Here is a 24116-nt window from a genome sequence, read left to right on the forward strand (position 1 = left end):
ATAATATAATTTAATACAATAGAATAGAATAGAATAGAATAGAATATACATATATATATGTAGGTAGATATTTACCTATATATATATATAATTTTGCACCCATTTGAAAAACGTCTGCGACTTGGACTTTTGTATTTCATGTAGCGGTAAAATGGTCAGTCAGATTTGGATGAAATTCAGCAGGACTGGAGATTCTGGTATGCTGATAGTTCTTCTTCTGATAGCATCTAAAAAAGGTAAGTCTTAGATTTATTAGCATTTTAACTAGGCGATATCTGTTAGCGCTGTAATTTCTCGGAAGTATTCAGGTAGTACCATGGTACATAGCAATGACACGTCATTATCTCGTTGGATAATGACTGTCTTTACAAAAACTGCAGTCAATCATGGCGTTTTAAGGCCACTTTTCCAATGTTCTAGCTTAGGGCCTTAAATATTGGTAGGTATTAAGTTTGATATGTTTTCTCTACCTATTACCACTTAAGTGGTAATAGGTAGGGAAATAAAATTATAAGTTTCCATATATTTTTTTAAATTATTACCGAGTACCAAGGTACTACCAAGGTACTACATAGGTATATCAACAGTGTCTTAAAAAAATGCATTCAAATTGAAAAAACATGAAACAGTATTTCAAAATATGTGGTACTACAGTGTCTTTACAATTTTTCACATATTTAATAAAAGTCTAGTCATTACTGCTGTAATACCTAAGATTTACTGAGTTACTTTAAAACACTTACAAAAAAATGTACATTTGGTAAAAAAACATGGTACATGTCAAGTACTTCAGCGGTACTAAACTGGTTAAATAAATGTATAGAAAACTATACAAAAATATCCATACCTATTTCTACTTTAAGAAAATGGTAATAAGTTGGGAAACAAAATTAAACCTAGTACTTACTTACGTTTAATACTCTAAGCCACAACAATCTAAAAGTCAACTAAAATGGTTATGACTGCCTTTTAAATGTGTTAACGCAGAAATTAGCCAATTATAGAATAGCTAGTTATGACTATGTACCACACTATACCACTATCTTACTGCATTATACCATGGCACAATATATCACTAGAGCGCAAAAATGGGATTCTATTGTGTTACCCTTGCATTGCACATAGTGTTACAAGAGCTGCGCAAGACTTACGTAACATTTCCAAAACTACTCAAAGCCTCCATACGTCACCCTGCTTTGCTTGGTATATATGCAGAAATGCAATGCAGCGCAAGTCACTGCCTTACATTACTCTGTACACCTGAATTGATCACTCCTGCGCTAGCGCTCTAGGTGATAGCACCTTTGCTGTTCTGTTGAATGTGTTTTTTAAAAAGAGAAAATCGTTTTTACATGCAAACTGCTGTTGCTAAAGTGATTCGAATTGTGCACTGACTCCCCGGTCCACCGCAGCTACTCGGGCTGATTGTTGTGGAGGGAGAACAGAGCGCTCCTACTTCCTGGTAGTGCCATTTCTTGGCGGCCATTTTAGTGGGTTGACGCTCCAGTGTTCCCTGAGCCCTGACTACTTAGGCTCCCAGCGCTGACACGCTCGAGTAAACCTGAATTGATCACTCCTGCGCTAGCGCTCTAGGTGATAGCACCTTTGCTGTTCTGTTGAATGTGTTTTTTAAAAAGAGAAAATCGTTTTTACATGCAAACTGCTGTTGCTAATGTGATTCGAATTGTGCACTGACTCCCCGGTCCACCGCAGCTACTCGGGCTGATTGTTGTGGAGGGAGAACAGAGCGCTCCTACTTCCTGGTAGTGCCATTTCTTGGCGGCCATTTTAGTGGGTTGACGCTCCAGTGTTCCCTGAGCCCAATCTATATTAACCTCCTTCGCCCCGCACAGCGGCACGCGCAGCGGTAGCGCCTTAGACGCGCCGAAGAGGCGCCAAAGAGAAGCCAGTCTGCGCCAGTCCGCGTCCAGACGCTTCCAGTTTCCGGACCCAGCTGTCATCATGGTAGGAAATCTCCTCACATACAGCACTTCCTCACTATATGCATTGCGTCCTACTGTCAACCCACTATGTTTGCATTCAGTACTTCCCTTACACCCGAAGGCCCACTGCAAAACTTGTGATTGTGGCATAACTACTCCAAATGCTGTGAAAAACCCCTCCAAGCAGAAATGGAGGATGTTCCTTCTTAACTGCCGTTCCCTGCCCAAACACTACACTGAACTGGCCATGCTGACAGAGGAGCTCAATCCGGACGCCCTCTTTCTAACAGAGACATGGCTTCAGCTAGAAACCGATCCTGCAATAGCACGGGCCACCCCCCAAGGCTATACTATTAAACATTTGGATCGCAAGACTGGCAGAGGCGGAGGGCTGGCTATTATCTATAGGGACAACTTTAGATGCTGCATCACTCCCTCCCCCATGCCAGCCTGTGAGAACCTACATTTCACTCTTGAGTTCTCCCCATCCACCACTTTTTCCGGTATCCTAGTCTATCGACCACCTGGCACCCTCAACAACTTTATCACTAACATGACGGATTTAGCTGCCAACCTAGTGCTCACCTCGGCAAATTTCACGTTGCTGGGCGATCTTAATTTACACCTAGATGATCCGCTTGACTCAACAGCCAACAGTCTTCGAACCAACCTTCAGTCCATTGACCTGTTCCAGAAAGGCTTTCAATCAACGCATGTCAAGGGACATCTCCTAGATCACATCTACAGCAATCTAGATAGCTTAACCGTCGAGGCTCCAGTACCACTACCCTGGACCGATCATTTTTTAGTACCTTTTACATGGTCCACATGCTCTCCCCCCATTTCACAAAATCACAATAAGCAGCGGGGAAGAAAATGGGCCTCCCTCCCACTTTCCAAGTGGAAACTGGCTCTTACAGAACACCTACCCCCAAATGTGACCAATCCCGTATACAGCCACTGTCAACTTTGATAACTGGATCTCCAGTTCCCTCGACCTAGTCCTACCAGAGGAATCTTTGCACTTAATAAACAGAGCCAAAGTTGCCCCCTGGTACTCCCCAGCTCTCAGGACTATGAAGCAATCTTGCCGCAAACTAGAGAGAGCCTGGAGACAAGATTACTCACAATCAAAGCAAGTTGAGTATAGAGCCGCAATAAAACTCTATAAAAACCAAATAAAATCTGCACAAGCCCATTTCTATGAAGCCAAAATCAACCTAGCTGCAAACTCCCCCAAAGAAATTTTTAAAATAGCCAAATCTTTAATTTCTCCCCCTCCCCCCGAGCGTCTGTCATCTGACGGCGCGCAAACCCGTTGTAATAATTTAGCCACTTTCTTCTCCCAGAAGATCCAGGCCATCTATTCTTCATTTTCCACTGGCAGTGATAACATGGACCACACCACCACCACAGATTCCGACTTCTTAGTCCCCAGCTCACTGGATGAATTCCCCCTCCTAGATTCCGACACTTTAGACAGAATGCTTCTAAGTCACCTCGGGATCCCCCAATGACCCAGCACCCCCGCAAACTCTTAATAAGGTGATGGATACCATCCGCCCTGTCATCCTGGATGCCCTTAATGCTTCCATCTCCTCTAACTCCGTCCCAGCACCATGGAAATGTGCGATGGTTAGGGCCCTTTTGAAAAAGCCCACCTTGGACCAGAACAACTTGGCCAATTTTCGCCCCATTTCCCTACTTCCCTGGATGAGCAAACTGCTTGAAAGGCACATCAATAATATCTTAGTGGACTACTTAGAATCAAATAGTCTGCTATGCGCCTCTCAGACGGGTTTCCGCCCGCAGCATGGAACTGAAACTGCTCTCCTAGCAGTGACGGAAGAAACTAGATTGGTGCTGGACCGGGGAGGAAAAGCAGCCATCATATTACTCGACCTCAGTGCCGCGTTCGACACTGTCAACCATGCCACACTACTACATCGCTTGAAAGGCATGGGCGTGTCGGGCGCGGCCCTGGAATGGCTGACCTCCTTCCTGGACGAGTGCTTCTTCCCGTTGTTTGAGGGCAAAGCGGTCTCCCCTAAGCAACCACTTAGATGTGGGGTTCCCCAGGGCTCCTCCCTGAGCCCCACACTTTTTAATGTCTATATGCGACCTCTAGCTGAGATAGTCCAGCGCTTTGGAGTGCGTATTGTCACCTACGCAGACGACACCCAGTTGGTGGTCTCTCTGGACGACACTGAGGAGTCGTCCAACACCCTGTCTAGAGGCCGTTACTAAGTGGATGCAATCTTCCTGTCTCAAACTTAACGGGGAGAAGACAGAGATTATGCTATTGGGCAACCCTCCTCCGACCATTTTGACATCAATTTGGCCCACCTGCCTTGGTGCTCCTCCCCCTCCCAACCCGCAGATAAAGAGTCTGGGAATCTGGCTCGATAAAGCGCTGGACTTTTCGGTCCAGGCTACCAAAACTGCCTCCACGTGTGTCGGCCTAATGAAAATGCTCCTCAAAGTCCTCCCTCTGCTTCCTTTCCAGGCGAGGAGAATCATGGTTCAGGCCCTGATACTCTCCCGCCTGGACTATGGAAACGCACTATACCTAGGTGCCCCGACTTCAGTGACCAACAGGCTCCAAGTTACGCAAAACTGCGCTACCCGATTATTATTCAACCTCCCCCGCTGGCAGTCAGCCAAGAAAGCTCTAAAAGAATTGCACTGGCTCCCGATGGTTGCTAGAGCACAGTTTAAGGCTATGTGCATTGTGCACAAATCTTTCCATCGAACAGGTCCTGCCATCCTGTTCCCCTTAGTCGTGCCCTATGCTCCATCCAGAGCCCTTCGCTCCGGATCATTGCACCTAGTTACCACTTCTAAAATCAACAAAGCACGTTGGGGCGGCCGTTCCTTCTCCCATACTGCTGCGAGACTTTGGAACTCCCTCCCCTTAGCCCTCAGAGAAAATAATAACCGGCTGGCTTTTAGGAAAGCTTTGAAAACCCACCTGTTCGCAAAAACGTGCTAGTCTCACCCTGCGGCCCGCCACAGTGATCAATTAAAGCGCTGCGAGGCCTCCGGGTAGTCTATGCGCTATATAAATGTAATTTTTCATTTCATTTCATTTCATTTCATAATTTGCAGTCCTCAAAAATATCAACAACATCTCTATCCTACTACACTATACACCACTACAATATACATCACTCAGCTTTCTGCTATTCCACTGTATGCCCCTGCACTCTACACCAGTCCAGTGTACTCAACTCCACTATATGCTCTTCTACTCTAAGCGAATGCACTGTATGCAATTCAATTATATGCCACTTTACTCTAAAACACTCCACTCAATGACATTGCACTGTATGCCATTCGATTTTACACCTTACCCTTAGACGACGCTTCACTCTACGCCCCTCCACTATATGCTATTTCACTTTACCCCACTCCAATGTATGAAACTGCAGTATTTGTGACTCCAATGTACCCAACTCAACTGTACACCATGGCACTCTAGCATATTCCACTGTATGGTACTCCACTGTACCCTACTCTAATGTATGCCAAACCACTCTGACACTCCATTCTAGAATTGGAGCCCACTCCTTTGTATGCCGTATTGAATTCCAGGTTACTACACTGTACACTACTCCAGGGTAAGCTACGACATTGTAAGCCACTTCACTCTATGCTACTCTACTGTGTATCACTCTGCTGTACTCTACTACAATGTACGCTGTTCCAGTGTATGGCACTCTACTCTAAGACACTCCAGTGTGTGCTAATCGACTTTCTGCCAATCCACTATTCTACAATTCACACTTTTAGACTTTATGGTATTCCATTGCCTACTATTCTACTGTATGGTCCTTCACTGTATGGCACTCCATGTTATGCCACTGTACTCTATGTGGCTCCAGTATGTGACACTCTATAAAACGATGTTGCACTTTATAGAACTCTACACAACTCTACTTCACTCTATAACTTTAGAATTTCTAATTATTTTGTAGTTTAAGTATTGTTCTAATGGAAAGAATGACTTAAGTTTTCCTAACTATAACTTATCTGTAATGACATTTTCCCTAAAATGTGTCACAGTGGGTAATATTGTAATGGAAAGTTTGGGGGTGATCCGTGCAGTGGGGATCGAGAATTTGAGGTGCAAAATAGGGTTGTGTTTGTAATGTTAATTCCCATAGGAACCTTTAGTCACACCTATAGCCTGAACTGCTGGCCGGACTTACACCAAATTTGGCAGGGAGGTAGATGTCGGTTCAATGAAGTGCCTTCTTATTTGGTGTAAATCTGTTCAGGAGCTGTTGAGAAATGTATATTTAAAATTATAGTGATATCTTTGGCTGCAGATGTTTAGTGGTGGTTTCACGATGAATCGTGAATACACGCACCAACGGGAATGCTCTGATTGGCTGGATACAACCTAAACAGAAGGTTGCGGCCACCATTTTATCAATCAGGAACGGTTCCCAGGGCTGAAAATATGTGTGAAAGCCCACATAAGGGGTCAGGGTGGAGTAACTCTGACCCCATGGTTGAGAAATGGGCGTGTTAGTGACACAAGTTATGTGTCCAAAATCGATTTTTTTAATTGCGTGCAATATTCGCGGTGACGCCACGGCCTCTAGCGTGGCCCCCTGTGTACCATCGTGGGGACATTACGAATATCACGACGTCATTGCGAATACTGGTGAAAATATAAAAAAATATTGCAATGAATCATTAATATGCTTTGTTATAGAAATATTGAGATATTGATAAATGTTTTCATAGAGTTATTTATTAGAGTGAGTTATCTACTGTAATGGTTAGAATTAATGATATAGTTATCATTTTTTAATGTGGTTTTGGCTATTGAATTCATGCTTTTGCTTTCTGCTTGTGCGACCTAATCGCAGGGGTCACGATTACCGACGTCATCGTGATCTCCGGCCTCACCGCTTTTGTTTTCTGTTTTTGAGACATCACCGCAGATATTGCAATGTTGTCGCGAATATAAAAAATTTACAGAAAATAACAACGCTTATTAATCTACTGAAGAGAATACAAGATTATAAAAATATCACTTATAGAGCCATTTCGATAAAAAATCCTAGGTTACATGGGCGTTATAGTTCGGAAATAGAATTTACTGTAAAAATGAAAGGTTACAGGGATGTTATAGTGAGGATTCAGCATTTTAAAAAACGTAGAAATTCACTGAAAAAAACATAGGTTCCAGGGACGTTATAGTTAGGAAATAGAATTAAAATAACCTTAGAAATTCAGTGGAAAAAAAAGATTACAGGGACGATATACTTAGGCTGACATTTCACTCCTACAAAACCAGAGAAATTCAGCAGTTTATATATATTTTTATAGATAGAGATATAGCTATAAAAAGTTATAGATAGGGTTACTGTTAGCCCTCTTCATCTGGTGGTATGTTCAACTGTCCTTCACAGCATACAAAATGAAGCAATGGATCAGCCATTTCAGACACTGGTTCTCTTGCACTGTGAGTGAGTGTCATTGCTGATGGTTGATACTTTACTCTCAATTTCATTATACTATTCTTTATCTTTTTTTTGTAACTATTAACTATTTTCTTGTTTAAACAATGTCATCAAGTTACAGCAATGCAAAGCCAATAGCACCTTTACTTTGCGACAATAGAAATTATATTTTCCTGTGATGTGCATTATAACCAAACGGGGATTCTATTTCTGTTAAAGTCCACCTGCCTGCTGGGAAGCACTCTTAATGCACCATTAAAACTATGTATTACCTGCTGGCCTTGTCATTGCTTGATTGTATGTTCATATCTCAGTTTAATTATTAGCATAATTATTTCTTAAATTAATACTTATGTGATATGATGCGAAAGGTAGGTGCCTGACTGTTGCACCATTCATCTTGTAGAGGACTTGAATTACACATAATTTATGGTGTATCACTTACATCCACTCTACAAAATAATAAATTTGTCTTTATACTTTTACAATGTATTATAAAGATTAGACCACTGTAAAACAAAAATGCTGCATTGGTTCTACTTTTGTTCTATTATATGAAAGATAGGGCACCAAGTTGGAGCATAAATAAATGTAAGTATCATACTCGTACCACTGGACATAAATTTTGCATACACAAATGCCCCATGATGTACCTACTGCACGACCTTTACGCTGACACTTTGTTGTCAGCTTTTTACCATAGTGGGTCGTTCTGTAGACATACCTCTCCCATAACAATACATTTATTGTACCTTTATGTTTACACTTCTGTACCTATTAACACTTTGTAAAACTGATGTGTGTTATTTCATCACACTGTTTTCTAGGGAGCATCTATTATGCGAATGTTGTCTGAAATTTTATCAGAGGAACTGTTCAAGGAAGGGCTAAGGGTGAGTATCTGTCAGCATAAATCTTTGGTTTTGTTTTGCACCGTTCTATTAAATGTTACTCCTTATTAGGGCAAGAAAACATGGTTGGATTTTTTTAGTAACTTTCAATTGTGTGCTTGACTTTTAGAAGCTGGCCAGGTCCCCTCTAGAAAGGAAAACAAGTAACCCCAGATTCCCATCGGGATGGGGCCTGTCCAGGCACTTCAAGCTGAACTGTACCTACTAAAGCTGGGTTGTTTGATTTGTATTTGGTTGGTCTGTCAATAGTGTCATAGTGGGAAAAAAAGGGACTAGGATGTGGCTCTAAGTAATTACTATTGGGTAAGATTGATGAAAGTATTCCGCCTGTCACGTTTTTAGTTAAAGTTTAGCACAGTGTGAAACTGTGAAACTTATTATCTACAGTGTTCAGCTTGTTACAAAGGCTCACGGAGGGAGTCTTACCTAGTCTTGTAACCGAGACACATGCATAGAAACAGGGCTCTTGTAAATCAATATTCCTTCCTGACTTCATTGTTGCTGAGGTGACTGCACTTGTTATTTTCTCTTATGCTTTATGTCGTTCTATGCCTATGACTGAAAACAATTGAGTAAATGTGTTTTTAATTATTTATCCAGTGGTCTCACTATCATAACAAAAGATAATTATTCTCTTGTTTTTTATCATCCCTTCCATATGATTATGAGAGATATCTAAGTCCTTACCTGTTGTTAATCTTTTCACAGATTACATTCACCATTTAATAGTAGCAATGATAAATAAACTTAAAAACGATAAGAAACTGAAAACTAATTTTTATGACAATCTCATTATTATTTTCACAGGTGTACCTACGTACCCATGAATACAACAACACCGTTGCTGATGACCTGTGGTCCAGCTTGCAAAAGGTAAGTGCTAGAGCCCTATGTAGTAATCAGCACTAATAACTTATAGCCTGCAGAGGATAACCCATGAAGCAAGCACACCATCAATATGCAAGCATCACTGCTGATGAATCTGATGGGTTCACAAAAAGGCATATCTAGAAACATTGCCCTTCTCCCTGAGATGTGGATGTGGTATGCAGATCATCCTTGTGTACATTTGCGTGGAACCATCAAACAAACAAGGCTGCGTTCTGTTTCAGAACAGGATTAAACTTCAATTGTGAAAGCAGTAATTTGGCAAAAGCCACTTGGCAGATAAGCCCCAGTGGTTAATCCGCCCCTGAGGGGACCACATCAGGGGTGTGTTTCAACTTTTCAAATCAGAACCCTCTACCTCTGCTACTTTTAAAAATGGCAAAAACCTTTCTTAGCTGTACCGGCCAGGTAGCCCACCCTAGAGGTGTAGCCAGCCTTCTAGGGGTGACACCTCCCGAATACCTAATTTTCCTGCCTGCCTTAGTGCAAATTTGCCTGGGGAAGGCTGTTTCATCCTTTGGGAGGCAGTCTAGGTGCATATCACTCTTTGGTGGAGGCTTTAAAGCTCACCACCTTGATGTGCCACTTTACTTAGCATCCTGTATGGGAGAAAGGTGTGACCTCCTTTCCATCCAGGCCATTGTTTCCGACTCCTGGGAGAGTTTACACCTCCTGGTAGGGGTTCAGATTCCTGTGTTAGCGGCAGCAGCTGAAGGCCAGCAGCCAGAGCACAGGAAAGGCTGGGGCAACCAGGTCGGCAACCTCTAAGATAGCTACCTGGGTGCATGCCACACCATCCTCAACATGATATTGCTGTTAGGGGTATTGAGTCACCTTGTTTGATACCACACATGACATATCGTGGTGGGACCATAATGGAGCTGGCAACCTTGAGTTGCACGGGTGCCAGCCCATGTGAATCTATGGACCGCTGAGCACTTATGGTAGCCCTTAATGGAAAAGCCTACTATAGGGACATAAAAGCTTGCATTTATATGTACTCAACTTTAATATAATCCACCCTGACCCCTGGGCTCAGGAGACCTCCCTGAGGGGTGACTGGCCTATATTTAAATAGTGCGTTGACTTTGCCACACATGGTGTGGGCAAAGTTGAGTTCAAGCCATTTGCACTGCTCCTGTAGTCTACAATGCAGTACTGCTGTCATCTGTTTACTTGGGTCACCTCAGGCCCTGGTGACTACTGGTGGGTAGTATACTCCGCCTGCAGGTGGAGTTTTCTGAGTTTGCGCACTCTGCCCTCCACTTGGAATGCGGAGTTCTGCAAATAGCTCAACTCCACCGCGTAGTGGAGTTTGCCGTCGGCTTGTAATTAAACACTGCAGGACCTAATTGAGCACAAAAATCTACTTAACTCCCTCCTACAGAGCTAAGCAGCTGATTACTCATGGTGTCTCTAATCGCCTTATTAAAGTTATTATCCGTGCCTGGATGGGCGCTAAGCATTACTCTCCTGCCCAAATTCTCACTACAACAACAACTGTCAGGCCACCTTTATGGGGCAGTGCTTTTAAAGAGCTGGAGTGAGACCTGGCTGTCACCTGACAATTTCGATGCAGTCTACTCTGCACCACCTGCGGCCGGAGCAACCGCCTTCCTGCCTATCAAGATTTTTTAATACCATCTAGTCATGGTGAGCCCCTGCTGCCGGTGAACACGTGCAGATCTTCCATTTGCAGTGGGTGTTTAATTTGCAAATATAGCATGCCATTGCTTGTCTGAGTAAAAACGGCTGCAGTGTTTCCCTTTCGGAGTAGAAGGAGAGGACCGAAAGGCTCTTGGTTAATAAATTATAAGATAGATAACAAACAACATCTCTTCTGCGTAGTTGCTATGCAGGCAGCCATTTGAAATCGCGAGGCAAAAAAGCAAGCCCTACTATTCATACTGCTTCATGAGCTCTTTGCTTCATTCGGATATCGGTCTGCTCCTACTAAATTAAAATAACATATTCCTTGCACATGTATGGTTTTTTCAAATAAAAACTCATAGTTTAGAGAGCCAAATGCAATTAATGAGTGAACTCGCGAAGGTGTGTTGTTCATATATCATAATTAGGCTTTCCTGTTTTCAGTTTCTATTTTTGGTAAATTCTGATGGGGTTTTTTCAGTGTTTTCAATATCTTAGAAATACAGTGGTTATCAGTCGTTACACATTTTTACCAACAGATACAGTGTTTTTCCAGTGTTTATGGAATGTTTTCTTTTTATTATTGCTTGCATTCTGCACTGATAGTGCTTGTGTATAGACTATGGGGCCGATTCACAGAACTAACTTAAGACAAAATCCTAAACTTACTACTTTTGGTATTCACAGAAGTTAGGATTTTGTCTTAAGTTTGTCTTAAGACAAACTTAGGACAGACTTAAGACAGACTTAAGACAGACTTAAGACAAACTTAAGACAGACTTAAGACAGACTTAAGACAGACTTAAGACAAACTTAAGACAAACTTAAGACAAAATCCTAACTTAAGTCTGTCTTAAGTCTGTCTTAAGTCAGTCTTAAGTTTGTCTTAAGTCTGTCTTAAGTCAGTCTTAAGTCTGTCTTAAGTCTGTCTTAAGTCTGTCTTAAGTCTGTCTTAAGTTTGTCTGAAGACAAACTTAAGACAAAATCCTAACTTCTGTGAATACCAAAAGTAGTAAGTTTAGGATTTTGTCTTAAGTTAGTTCTGTGAATCGGGCCCTGTGTGCGTACAGGGTATATGAGGTCCAAATACATTTTTACAAAACAAACTTATTGTAGTACACCATACAATACTTCTTTAGTAAGTCTTTGGTCATGCGCGCTCACTCTTTCCTTCGCATCTAAAGTTTATCTGTGAAAAGGCCATCTCAACATTGGCACTTGAGACAGGCAACACAAAAACAGCCAGTACACAATTTGCTAACTCTGGCCACTGAAATAGCTTTCCATGCCAATACTGGTGAAAGTGAAGATTGCAATTCTCTGGGACAGGTTTTGCAACATATGTGTTGAACTGGTCGCATATGCCCTTAGTTTGAAGCAGTCAAAAAGGAAGCAGTACTTTTAAAAGTCTAGAGAAAATTCCCCTTTACGGAAGGGATCTAGAACTTGTGCAGAGTACCTCAGTGAGGCTAAATTGATTTCAAATGCCTTGGTTGGGGATGTGACATTTCTATGCATCATTGCAAGCCATTTTTCATGCACTGTAAAATAAAATTTCCTGAATTGCTCCTCAACATTTCTTTGCTTACCAAGTAGCAAGAATTCTAAGATGGAACATGTTACAGTGCCAAAGTCACCAAAAGTGTCACCCAGCCTACTCTGAAGGAGATGTTTCACATCTACACAAATTACCCTGAACACTTGGTAGACAAGGGTGTTTTCAGACTCTAGTTTTTTGATTATTTTCACTAAAGCAGACATGTTTTCCTGTAAAAATCTAAGAATGCTGTAGAGTGTACTTTTTTTTTTACATCACTATCAATATGCGACCAAAGATACTCATATTTCTTTCCTTTGCATCATCACTAAGCAAGTATTCTGTAAATGGTCACCACATAGATAATATAGCATTCAGAACCTCTAGGACTGAGAACCAGTGGCTAGATGACACAGTTGGGATGACTCTTTTTTTGATGCCACACAAAGCGCAAAATGAGAAATATTTGCATTTTAGTTCCCACACATAATGAAACTGTGCACCAGAATGGACTACAAAGTTAATAGCATTCTTCATTATCTGTGAAGATTGTAAAGATGCTTTCAGTGTAGCATCTAGCAAGTGGCAAGGATCTCTTACAGGGAAGCATTTCAGCTCAGGTATCGATTTTGATAGGTCACCACACAACATTTTCATATACGTGGCTGAATTACTGCAAATACAAGTAATATCACTACAATCTTTGTTGAACTTGGTAAGAGCGCTTTGTAGCAGCATTCCAAGTGGCACTGCGTTCCATGATTTCCAAACTTCTGGTGTCATGTTTTCCCACTATCCCAGAGGCTTGGTGACAGCATATATCTGTCACTTCACCTTGCACTGAATGTTTAAAGCCAATGGTGTTTGACAGTTCACCTACTATCAATACTGACTCACTAGAAACGGGGTCTGATGTATCATAGGATTGCAGCCTTTCTTTGACCGTGGGTAAATGTGATGTACATATTGGGAAAGATTCTTATGAAACCAGCCATTTTACCTATCAGTGAAAGAATCAAACGTAGCCAAAATATCAAATATGATTTTGATATTTCTTGATTCTCTACAGCTTATAAAATAATTAAATAAGACCTAAAATATGCTTCTAAATCCTGCATCTTTATACCTAGGACCACAAAACTGAATAAAGTAAAAATAAGAAACGATATTTTAGCGACATCCCCGGCAGAATGTTAGCCCAGACTATCTTGCTGCTGACTTGTATAACAACGTTATATTGTATTGGCCTCTTCAGGAAGAAATAAAAATTACTCATTCACTCTCCTTTTCATTTCTTGGAATGGCATTTAGTTTGTGGTTGCAAGGGGTTTTTTCGGTGTTTATATTTTTACACTGGTGAGGGCTATTTTCCTTTCTGCTGGGTTTCATCACTTATTATAGGTTTAAACCTATAACAGGATAGCATAATCATAATGCTGGAGCAAGTGTACAGAATGGTGTCAAATAGTATGTGTGTGTGTTCCAAGGTTTCTGGGGCATCCCTAAAAGTAAATTTCACTCACGATGTGTACCAGTGTATATTTGGGAACATGGGAGCCTGACAGCCATGCTCAGAACTGATAAGTCTAACAAAGAATACCAGTGGCTTCTATGGTGCTGTAGTCAAGGCATAGTTGAGGTCTGCTCCTTTTTACATGCTGGTGGTGAAGCTCAGCAGCCCTCCCGCTGAGAGATCGATACTGCAGAGGGATATAAGTATAACTTATAAGCCTACATTGACACCCATATGCAGCTTTCAACTAATACAGACACATGCTGTAGTCATTATTTACAGCGCCGTCTGCTGCCATAAAATGAATGATGGTTGCCGTAGAACAGACTCCTTGCCAAACCGCCTATGACACTGTGCTGTGCTGTGAACCGCAGCATCTGTGAAGGCCTCCGATCACATTAGTAAGTCTTCTAGCAGCCTGCGGGCTAGAGACAACAACTGCTTCACTTCAACCAGCTACAGCTTGAGAGGCTAGGGCATAATAGCACATCAGCCAGCATGTCACATGGGCCCTGGGGAGAAAGGCCAATATAAAAAATAAGGTGATAGGCAGTATTCCGCGGAGTTACTGGAGTTTTAATGTAACTCTGCAGAATTTTGCACAGTGCAACTCCACAAGTTCCGCACACCCTTACTGGTGACCCCTTTAACACCGATGCCCTGGGTACCACTGGTGCCATATACTAGGTAGTTATAAGGGGGCTAAAGTCTTGGCCAATTGGTATTGCCAATTTACATGTATCAGTTTTAGGAAGAGAGCACTGGGCCTTTCAGAGTCATAACCATTAGCATTGGAGCAAAAAGTGGGGGCTTTTGAGTGACCATACAAAGGGGGCACTTTCCTAGAGTATCAACAAAATATTAACCGAGTTCATACTCTGTAACATCTATAAATGTAGATACATATCAAATATGCATATAATAGTCAATGTATGTAAATATATATGACTGGCACATTCACTGGTTAAAAGTAATGTTTATAATTGAAAAGCCATAGAAGTGGCTCTGTTTGCCATAGACAGCAGCAGGAAAGTTCCTGCTGCAATACAAGGTCCTTTTCGCCCCAATTTGATTTTTTTAATCTTTTTAAGCTTTCTGGTTTGTGAAGCGGGTCTACACCTGTGTCCAAGACTTGGGAAGGAGAAGCACAGTAAAAATACATTCCTGCACACCTGTGCAAGAAATAGTTGGAAATTGATCAGACCTGCCTACTTGAATTCCCACACTGGGAAGTACTTGCTCCATGTTGGCCCTTCTGTCCTAAATCCTAGAATTCTGAGATGCAGAGAAGACCATGTAAGAGACAACACCACTAAACCCAGTCCCTTGTGATGCACACCCCAAAAACCACCTTTTCCCCAATGGACTGTCTCACCAGAGATACATCCTTAAGATTTACTGCATATCACCACAGAGAACTAGTGTGTATCAAGATAAATAACCTTACTCAAGTCCTGCCAGCATCTGAATACCCCTGCACTTGGCTCCTAGAGCACTTTTGCTATTTAACATCTATCATGTAGATGTTGACGAGGGAGAGGCTGTGGGAGAATCCTTGTGGCACTCCACATCTGCTCTCTGTTTGTTCTGTGAGGTAGGGCAGGAGTCTGACTTGCTGCGTTCTGCCTGTGGAAAATGAGCATATCCAGTCAAGGGCCTTTCCGAGAATGTCAACGTCGTGTGGCTAGTGTGCGGTGGGAGACAGTATTGAAGGCAACTGGGAGGTCCAGGAGACTGAAGGTTGCATTTTGGTCCTGGCCGAGGAGGGAGCGGATGTCGTCAGTGTCGGCAAGTAGGGCGGTTTCGGTGCTGTGGCTGCTGCGGAATCCAGATTGGGAGATGTCCAGGATGTGGGTTGTTTTCGTTGAAATTTGCTAGCTGGGTGTTGGCGGCCTTTTCGATAACCTTGGCTGCGAATGGATGGAAGCAGGGAGATAGGCCTGCCGTTTTTGAGGTCTATCAGGTCTGCTTTGGGTTTCTTAATGAGGGGGTTGACTTCGGCATGTTTTCAGTCATTGGGGATTTACGTGATTTCGAGGTAGCAATTGATAGTTCAGCCTAGTTTGGGTGCGATGGCCATGGCTGCTCTGTGGAAGATGCGGGGTGGGCAGGGGTCTGAGGGTGCTCCAGAGTGGATGCTCTTCATGTTCTTTAAGGTGTATTCTGTTTTGAGTGGGGTCCAAGTTAGCTGGGCCTGTTGGGTGGCATCACAGGGGGGAACTGGAGCAGTGCGGAGGTCTTGGTTGTCGAAAATGTCGTAGATCACCTTAATCTTGAGGTGAAAAAAGGTACTGAGTCTGTTGCAAAGGTCGTGGGAGGGTGCGGCGTTTGTTTCACTGCAGGTTTCAGAAAATTCCTTGATGCTAGAGAAGAGTTCTTTGGTGTTGTGGGCATGGTGAAGATTCTGTCTTGGAGGACTTACTTGTTTTGTGGATTTGACATGGACCGCTCGTCCATATCAATTTTGAATACCACGTATTTAAGGTGTGATGTGGTGTTTGCTCTGTAGGCGGTCCATTTTTCTGGGGTTTTAGTTGCTCCTCCATGTCTTTTCGAGTTGCCGACAGGAGTGCTTGGATTCTTGGAGTACATGGGTGCTGAATGTTTCACTTTTAACTTCCTGGTACAGGTTTAGGGAATTCTTGCCAAAAAGTCACATTTTATTGTGAATTTTTGACATGTTTGGACAGGACATTTCATAATAGTATTGAAGCAAGTTTTTTTCTGAGCAACTAAACGACTCAAATTTGGCTTCCGAGCTCACCATAGCACTGAACTGGTGATGCTATCAGTGCTGGACGATATCAGACTGACTGCTGATAACAAAAAACCCTGTGTGCTGGTCCTCCTCGACCTGTCGGCAGCGTTCGACATGGTCAACCACGCCTTACTCCTGGAAAGATTACGAACAATTGGAATTGGGGGATCTGTCTTACAATGGATCACCTCATTCTTGACCAACCGCGCCCAAAGAATTCAGATGGGTGACTGGGTCTCAGAGAAGGGATCTATTCCTTGCGGAGTCCCACAAGGGTCTGCACTCTCACCCCTCCTATTTAACATTTACCTCAGTCCTTTAACCAATGCCCTCACGGCTATGGAGTGCCAAATCTTCAATTATGCAGATGACACACAGATCATCCTTCATATTGATAACTCCCCTCACGCACACTCCCGGGCAAAAGAGATCCTACGCTTCACGGTCAACTGGATGACGGCCAACTCACTTAAGATTAATCCTGACAAAACTGAGGTCCTAGTCATGAAGGATGACCACAACCCCTGGAACTCCCTCTACTGGCCTCAGGAGCTGGGCGACACTCCAGTCCCTGTCCCAGTGGTTAAAAGTCTGGGAATCAAAGTGGACGCCAAACTTACATTTGGCCAATCAAGTTTCCACGGTATTTGGTACCTGTGTGGGCCTACTCAGGCTTCTAAGGAGAATCTCCCCTATCCTCTCATTCTCCACCATGAGAACTGTTGTGTCTGCCATGATCCTGGCCCGCCTTGACTATGCCAATTCACTTTAAATTGGACTACCTGACTCCCTAGTGGGAAAACTCCAGATAGCTATAAATGATGCCGCCAGGCTCACGTTCAAATTACCTAGGCACACGCGAGCCGAGCCTCTCCTGCAACGCCTCCATTGGCTGCCCATAAAACAAAGGGCCAAATTTAAAGGCCTATGTATCATTCATAAGGCTATCTATGGCCAAGCCCCTACATACATCAAACAACGACTTGCGAAATACGTGCCAGGGAGCTCACTTAGGTCCTCCACAGGGAGCCTCCTACATTGCCCACGCTTCTCCTCCCTCCTTCCCACTCTTTGGAACGGGCTGGCAAGCCAACTCCGCACGGAAAGCCGCCTTCTTCCCTTCAGAAAACAACTAAAAACCATTCTGTTCACAGAAGCCTGGGCGTAACTGTCACTGTACTGCCTGGATCCATCGTTACTCTTCTTGCAGCGCTTAGAGACCTTCCGGTATTAAGCGCTCAACAAATCCAAATTAACATAACATAACATTTATACTGAGCTTCCCTGAAATGTTTATTCAAATTCCTCAGTACTTGGTTTGGCCATATTCTTCCTCATTTCTTGTCTTCTATCTCCCTTGCCAAACACTGCTCTTAGCGGCTTACATGATGCTAATTGTTTGTGAGTGTTTGTCTAATCATTGTCCATAAATGTAGGAGATACTGCTTTTTAACGGTTCTACTACTTTCTTAATTTTCATGGGGGGTGAGATGCATCATCCAGTATCTTATTTACCAATAGGCCCACTTTAGAGGCTTTTAAGGACTTAATGTTCCCCCACAAACATTTCAGATGGTCATATTACAGCCATCCTTCTTTGAAGTTGATGGCAAAGAAGAGAATACAGTGTTAAAATCGATCAGCGTGTAAAGGGAAGGAATAATCATCTCCCACAGGCTTTGTGATGCTCTGTCCCATATATTTATAGTTGTGCCAAGCGGAGCACCAAGGTAGACATTTAGTGAGCACTCTTTCCTGGGCTTCCAGGGTTGATCCCACAGATCCCCTCTTACCAATACATAGTAGATGGTCCACATATAGCCGTATTTCCTCTGCCTTCCTTAGTCACCAATCTGCCGGTACCTGCAGCTGTGTGGCTTTATAATATAAAAAGGTTGGGGAGGGCCAGTCCACCTTTATCTCTAAGTGTATAGAGCATTTGTTAAGCAACTATGGCTGCGATCCTAGCTATGTAAATTCGAGGAAAATCTGTTTGAGGTCACTAAAAAAAACCTCTGTCATTGAAGAGAGCTAGAAGATGCAAGATAAAATATTCATCTTTATTCTTTATACCACAATAAATAAAGAGGGGACCATTTCCTCATGTTCGCCTTAATAGCCTTCAGAAGCCTTGGGACGTTAGCTGTATATTGGTTGGTTTTGGTATGAGGTTAAGTATAACCACAAATACTTAATATATTTTTCTGACCAGTGAAAGGGTGTCCATTCACCAAGTTTGGCTGTAAACTGTCTATGTGTTAGTTAAGAATTTCAGATTTGTTCAAATTAATCTTCCATCCTGCTACAACTTCAAGTTGTTGCAATTGTGTCATTACTCCTTGAATTGAAGGATTAGTTAAATCTCTGTCAATAGGGGGATTTTGGGGGAATCTGGTACAAAGTGAACCCTTTTCGTACTCCATCATTATCATGGCTCATGTCAATTTTGAATAGCACTTATTTAAGAAAAGCTCCGGTCCACCCATTCAAAGGCATTTTCTGCATCCATGGTTACTGAGACCACCAGCATGGTGGGTTCTTTAGACCTTTTCATTAGGTGGACAACCCTCCATACATCATGATCTGTCAGGTGGCCTTGGATGAATCCTGATTGGTTGATATGGGTTAAGTCTGGCAAGAGGAGCGCAAGCCATATAGCCATCATTTTTGTAAATAGCTAAGCATCTGTTTTCATCAGTGCTTTAGGCTTGTATGATGGACATTCTCTTGGATCTTCCTGGGGTTTAGGGATAAGTGTTATATTTGTGGCCCCCTACTTTTAGTAGGCCTTCTTTTGTATGCAAAACGTTAAATAATAAGACCTTCCTGAGAGTGAGGCTATTTGGAAGGATTTGGTATTAACCCCATACAAAGACACTTAACCACCAGTCCTTCCTAATCTTTAGTGTTTTGATAGTGACCATTGGTTCAGACATCAATATGGAAGCCTCTAGATGTCTCTGCTGTTCAAGAGAAATGTAGACAATGTGAGTGTCCCTAAGGTAATCTTAATGCAGTGAGTATATAAGTGTAATTATGATGTCACTATCTTGAATTCTCCTCCTCTGTTATTAGGGGGGTACCTTGAGAAGAAGGTATGTATAGGACACTTATATTTTTATTCAGTCTCCTCAGGAGGCATACCAGTAGGATTTCTACCTTATTTCCTTGTTAATAAGGTGATTCTTTCAGATGGAGGAGGGTCTATTCTTACTTATTTGTGGTTATCACATTAATTTGCTCCTCTAAGTCATCATCTTCCTCAGAAGGGATAGGGAAGGTTTGGCTCTATAATCTTTGACTGAATGTGTCAATTCTGCCTTTATAACTCCTGCCTTCTCAGCTTTTTCACGTTGGCCATTAGGTCAATGCATTATTCTCTCAAACTGCATTAAAGTAAGAAATTCATCAGTCTCAGCTATGTAGTTGAGTTCAAAATATTATTCTATCTGGGCTTTCAGCTCAGAGCAAGAAACTTCATCAAGTAGCTGGACTGGATGAAATTTCCTTCCAACATATTGAGGTTTTCTGTTCAGCATTGTGAGTTCCACGGTTAGTGTGGAATGATCAAATATTGCAATCGGTATAACAGAATCATTGCCAACTTCCCCACACAGATCGTTACTGACCAAAATGTAGTTTGTCCTAGAGTAGTGTCTGTGGGAATCAAGGAGGGAGTTTAATCATGAATATCCTCATTAAATTCCTTTCACAAACCATAAAGTTTTAATTCCCACAGGGTGCATTTAAAACTGTTTGAGGATGCTCCTGAGTACAGACTCACAGTCTCAGACTTTTTCCTGTCTCTGTCCAAAACAAGATTGAAGTCCATTTCACCATGAGGTTTTCTTCTGCAAAATCTGTAAGGGTGTGAGAAAAGATCTGCTTGAGCCCATCCTGCCCTACATTAGGGACATAGACCATATTCAAGATCACCACCCTATACTGCAGACTACCAACAACATACAGTAACACAGCGTCTTTATCGTTCTAGCTTTTATGCACCCATATGCATAGGGGTTCATTAAAAAATATTGCCTCCTCATTACGTTTTGTACTAGATAAAAATCCAAAGGGTAGCGCTTGTGCCTCAGACATCTTTGGTCACTGCTATTCCGATGGGTTTCTTGGAGAGTCAATGCTGTAATTACTCTCTAACATTGACCACCAGATTCTTACTCTTTATTTAAGGGCATTCAGCCTTTTCGCGTTCAGAGAGACAGTGTTAATAATCCCTGTGAAAACAAGACTCCAAGTGCTAAGTAAGAACTGAGAGGCAAGTCTAAGTTAATATCGCTGCTATATCCAATGACATGATCAGCAACTGTCAATTTGACTGTGTCCCTTAGGTTTAGAAACAATGTACTGAACCTCACATCTTTGTCTACAACCTAAATCCCAATTAAATTGAATTCAACTTCAACCACTACACCTGTCCCATTATAGGGAGATTTAAACATCAGACTTCCTTACAAAAGTATGGTTTAATCTCAAACACTTTACTTTGGAAAGATAAAGAGTGGGAGGGTGGAAAGACCAGGCATAGAACACTGAGAGATCAATATCAAGGTGACTGTCCTCTCCTCCCACAAATGGCTTAAATCTCCTAACCAACTCTTGGAAGGGCATGTGTGACTCTGAAAGTCTCCACTAACATTACATGTGAGTTGAAGAAAGGCCTCATCTTCATGCGCTCTCTCAGACAGAGTGGGTAAATATTAACAGTGGGAGCTTTACCAAAGGAGATACACTTCTCTCATCCTTTAGCCCTGCTCCTTTATACCAGATGGTCAATGTGAGAGCAAAGTGTGCCTATTTAAGGGTCAAGGTCCACTTTAGTTTCAGAGATGTCCTCTCATTTTACATCTGAGGGTTCCTCCAGCAGCTGCCCGGTCCTCCATTCAAAGAGCCAAGTACACCATTGCTCTGTTCCACGAGATATAATGGCAGTCCTGCTTTCTTTTTCTGCTTAGAGCCAGGATGCTTCCTTTGAAGCAGCAATCGAACTTTACAAACTAATTTTCATTCATTCATTCATTGCATTGCATCAGCTGCTCCAGCTTGTCCATTGTTAATCAGGGGCACCACTCTCTGGGGTGCACCACATGGTCTGTGTGCACATGGAAGACAGTAATGGCCTACTACGTTTTGAAGTATTTTTGGCAGTATAAACCTAGTACAAATGAAACTTAAACTTTTCATTTCTTTTTAAATGCATCACTTTTTACTTTTTCTAAAAGCAATCACAGCCATGATGGTCCGTTGACCTCAGTAGGCCACCATCACTGTGATGGCTGCCATTCCTAGTGGGTTGCAAATTGTGACCTGCCTCATTAATATTTGTAATGTGGAGTGGGCCTTTCACAGTTCCCCGGAACCCAGAGGCATGTCCTGAGTTGGGTGACTTTTTAGACACTCCGAGCATCGATGCAAAAGCACAACCTACATGGAAGCAGCCGTGCAAGGGTGTCAGGATCCATGTATTAGTCAACAACTACAAGTATCTCTACCACAGTCTCCTTCACCTTCTCATCTCGTCACCATCCTACAGCAAATGCTGTGTCATTTATATAAACTCTCATCAGAGAAAGACAGTGACCACTGTAAATGCTGTTGGTTTAAGTTAAGAGCTGTGCCGAAGTAGGTTAATAAGGTCTATGTTAACCTAAATTCACCTGACTCTTGCTGATTGCTTATGAATTGTTTTTGTAATCTAAATTTTGAACGTAATTATTGCATTCTTTAAATAACTATGTTTCATTTGTTTATTCAGTTTACACATTGAGACCGTTTTGACGTTTTTTACAGGTTGGACAAGTTGTTTGAACAAACACTTATTAATTGGCATGTTTATTGTTCTGTCTTAGTAAATCCTCCACATTCTAAAAATAAATCACATAGCTACATAGTATTCTGTGCCTCGATACAGTGACACTATTCTGAGGCTCTAATCCCAATTGGTGAGGTAATCAGTGGCATAAAATAAGCCTCAGCAGCCCCCACGGTGTGGGGGGGACCAAGCTCCAGGGGCTCCTCAACCAAAGTGGTAGGTGATAGGGTTTGGGGAGGGCATCTGTGCACTTGGCAGGGGTCCCCTTTAAGTTTAGTTATGCCACTGGAGGTAGAGGTACTTCCACATTGGCTGCAAATCTTCCATTGCACCAAACTCGTTATTACAACCGGAAGTGGTAATTCCCCAGGCAAAATTTGGCATGTGAAAAGTGTTGCAAATCATGCAGGTAAAAGGCAACTGGTACTGTTTCCAGATGTCAAAATGTGGAATGTCATGTGGTATTTACACATTTTGTGAGATGCTAAGGTGCCCAAAGTATGATTACTCACAATTGTGCACCCAATAAATATGAACCCTATGCAATTCCTATTTGTAGGCCGACCGTTATCAGGGCCATAATCATTTTAGTGCATGTTAGAAATTGGGTTGTAGGTTGACTGGGGTTTGAACCCTAGTCAAGCAGCAACCACAATGCTAGTAAGACAAACCCTAAATTAACCTGTGCTCACCCTCTAGCAGCTAGGCAGAGAGCAGTCAGGCTTAACTTTAGAGGCAATCTGTAAAGTATTTGTGCAACACTTCAAACAGTAAAACAGTGAAAACACCACACAATAAAATCCACAGCTGGTTAGAAAAATAGAACTTAATTTAATAAATAAAACAACCAAAACAACAATAATCCAATACGCAGAATTTGAGATATGATTTTTTAAAGAATAGACAATAAAATAGGGCTTAATAGCAATAAGCGCTTATTTGGGACAAAGTCAAAAGTTCAAGCTGACCGTGATGGAGCATGGGCCAGATACAGGAAAGCAAAAGCTCAATCACAAATGTTTGCATACAAATTGTTGAACAAATAACTTTGCTGCCCCGATTATAGCCACCTCTTGAAAGTGATGGCAGCACAAACACTACCCACCTTATCATATGGCATGGAAACATGGTTTGGCAAGGACGCCGATTTGCTGAACAAGCTTCAGACTAAGGTGTACAACGCTATTCTTTGCCTCCCCAAATGCGCATCACCAGCCCAGGTCTGTCTAGTATTTTGCCTTTTGAATCAGAAGTTTCAAAGTATGAAGGACTTTGTGAAGCTGTGCTGGAAGCTTCGCGCCTCTGAACCCGGCTCACTGAACAGCATATGTTGGGCTGAGATGCAGGCGCAAATGGCCCAAAAACCTCCAATCTCATGGGGCGCCCACTTAAGTAAATCTGTGGAGGAGCTAGACATCTGAGAGCTTTGGGATAACAAGAACGACAGGGCAGTATTTAACAAGTACTGCAACAACTACGTAAAGAAGCAATCACTTTTGGAAGATAAACTAATCCTGACCAAATGACGACACGCATGGGCAGTGATAAATTCATATACGTACCCAAAGCCTCAAGCCTACCAGTCTTGATACTTCGGTACAGAGATAAA

General features: G+C 42.3%; 1 protein-coding gene across 1 annotated transcript in view; it reads left to right on the forward strand.

The window, feature by feature from the left end:
• LOC146860510 (aminopeptidase N-like) overlaps window positions 1-24116 on the forward strand; it is a 438299-nt gene that overhangs the window by 191388 nt on the left and 222795 nt on the right. The window contains exons 8-9 of the mRNA XM_085644422.1: window positions 8248-8313; window positions 9139-9204. Of these exons, the coding sequence (XP_085500548.1) occupies window positions 8248-8313; window positions 9139-9204 (132 nt within the window). The remainder of the gene's footprint in view (window positions 1-8247; window positions 8314-9138; window positions 9205-24116) is intronic.

The sequence above is a fragment of the Triturus cristatus genome, chromosome 3_1 (assembly GCF_964204655.1).
Source record: "Triturus cristatus chromosome 3_1, aTriCri1.1, whole genome shotgun sequence".
Taxonomy (NCBI): Eukaryota; Metazoa; Chordata; class Amphibia; order Caudata; family Salamandridae; genus Triturus; species Triturus cristatus.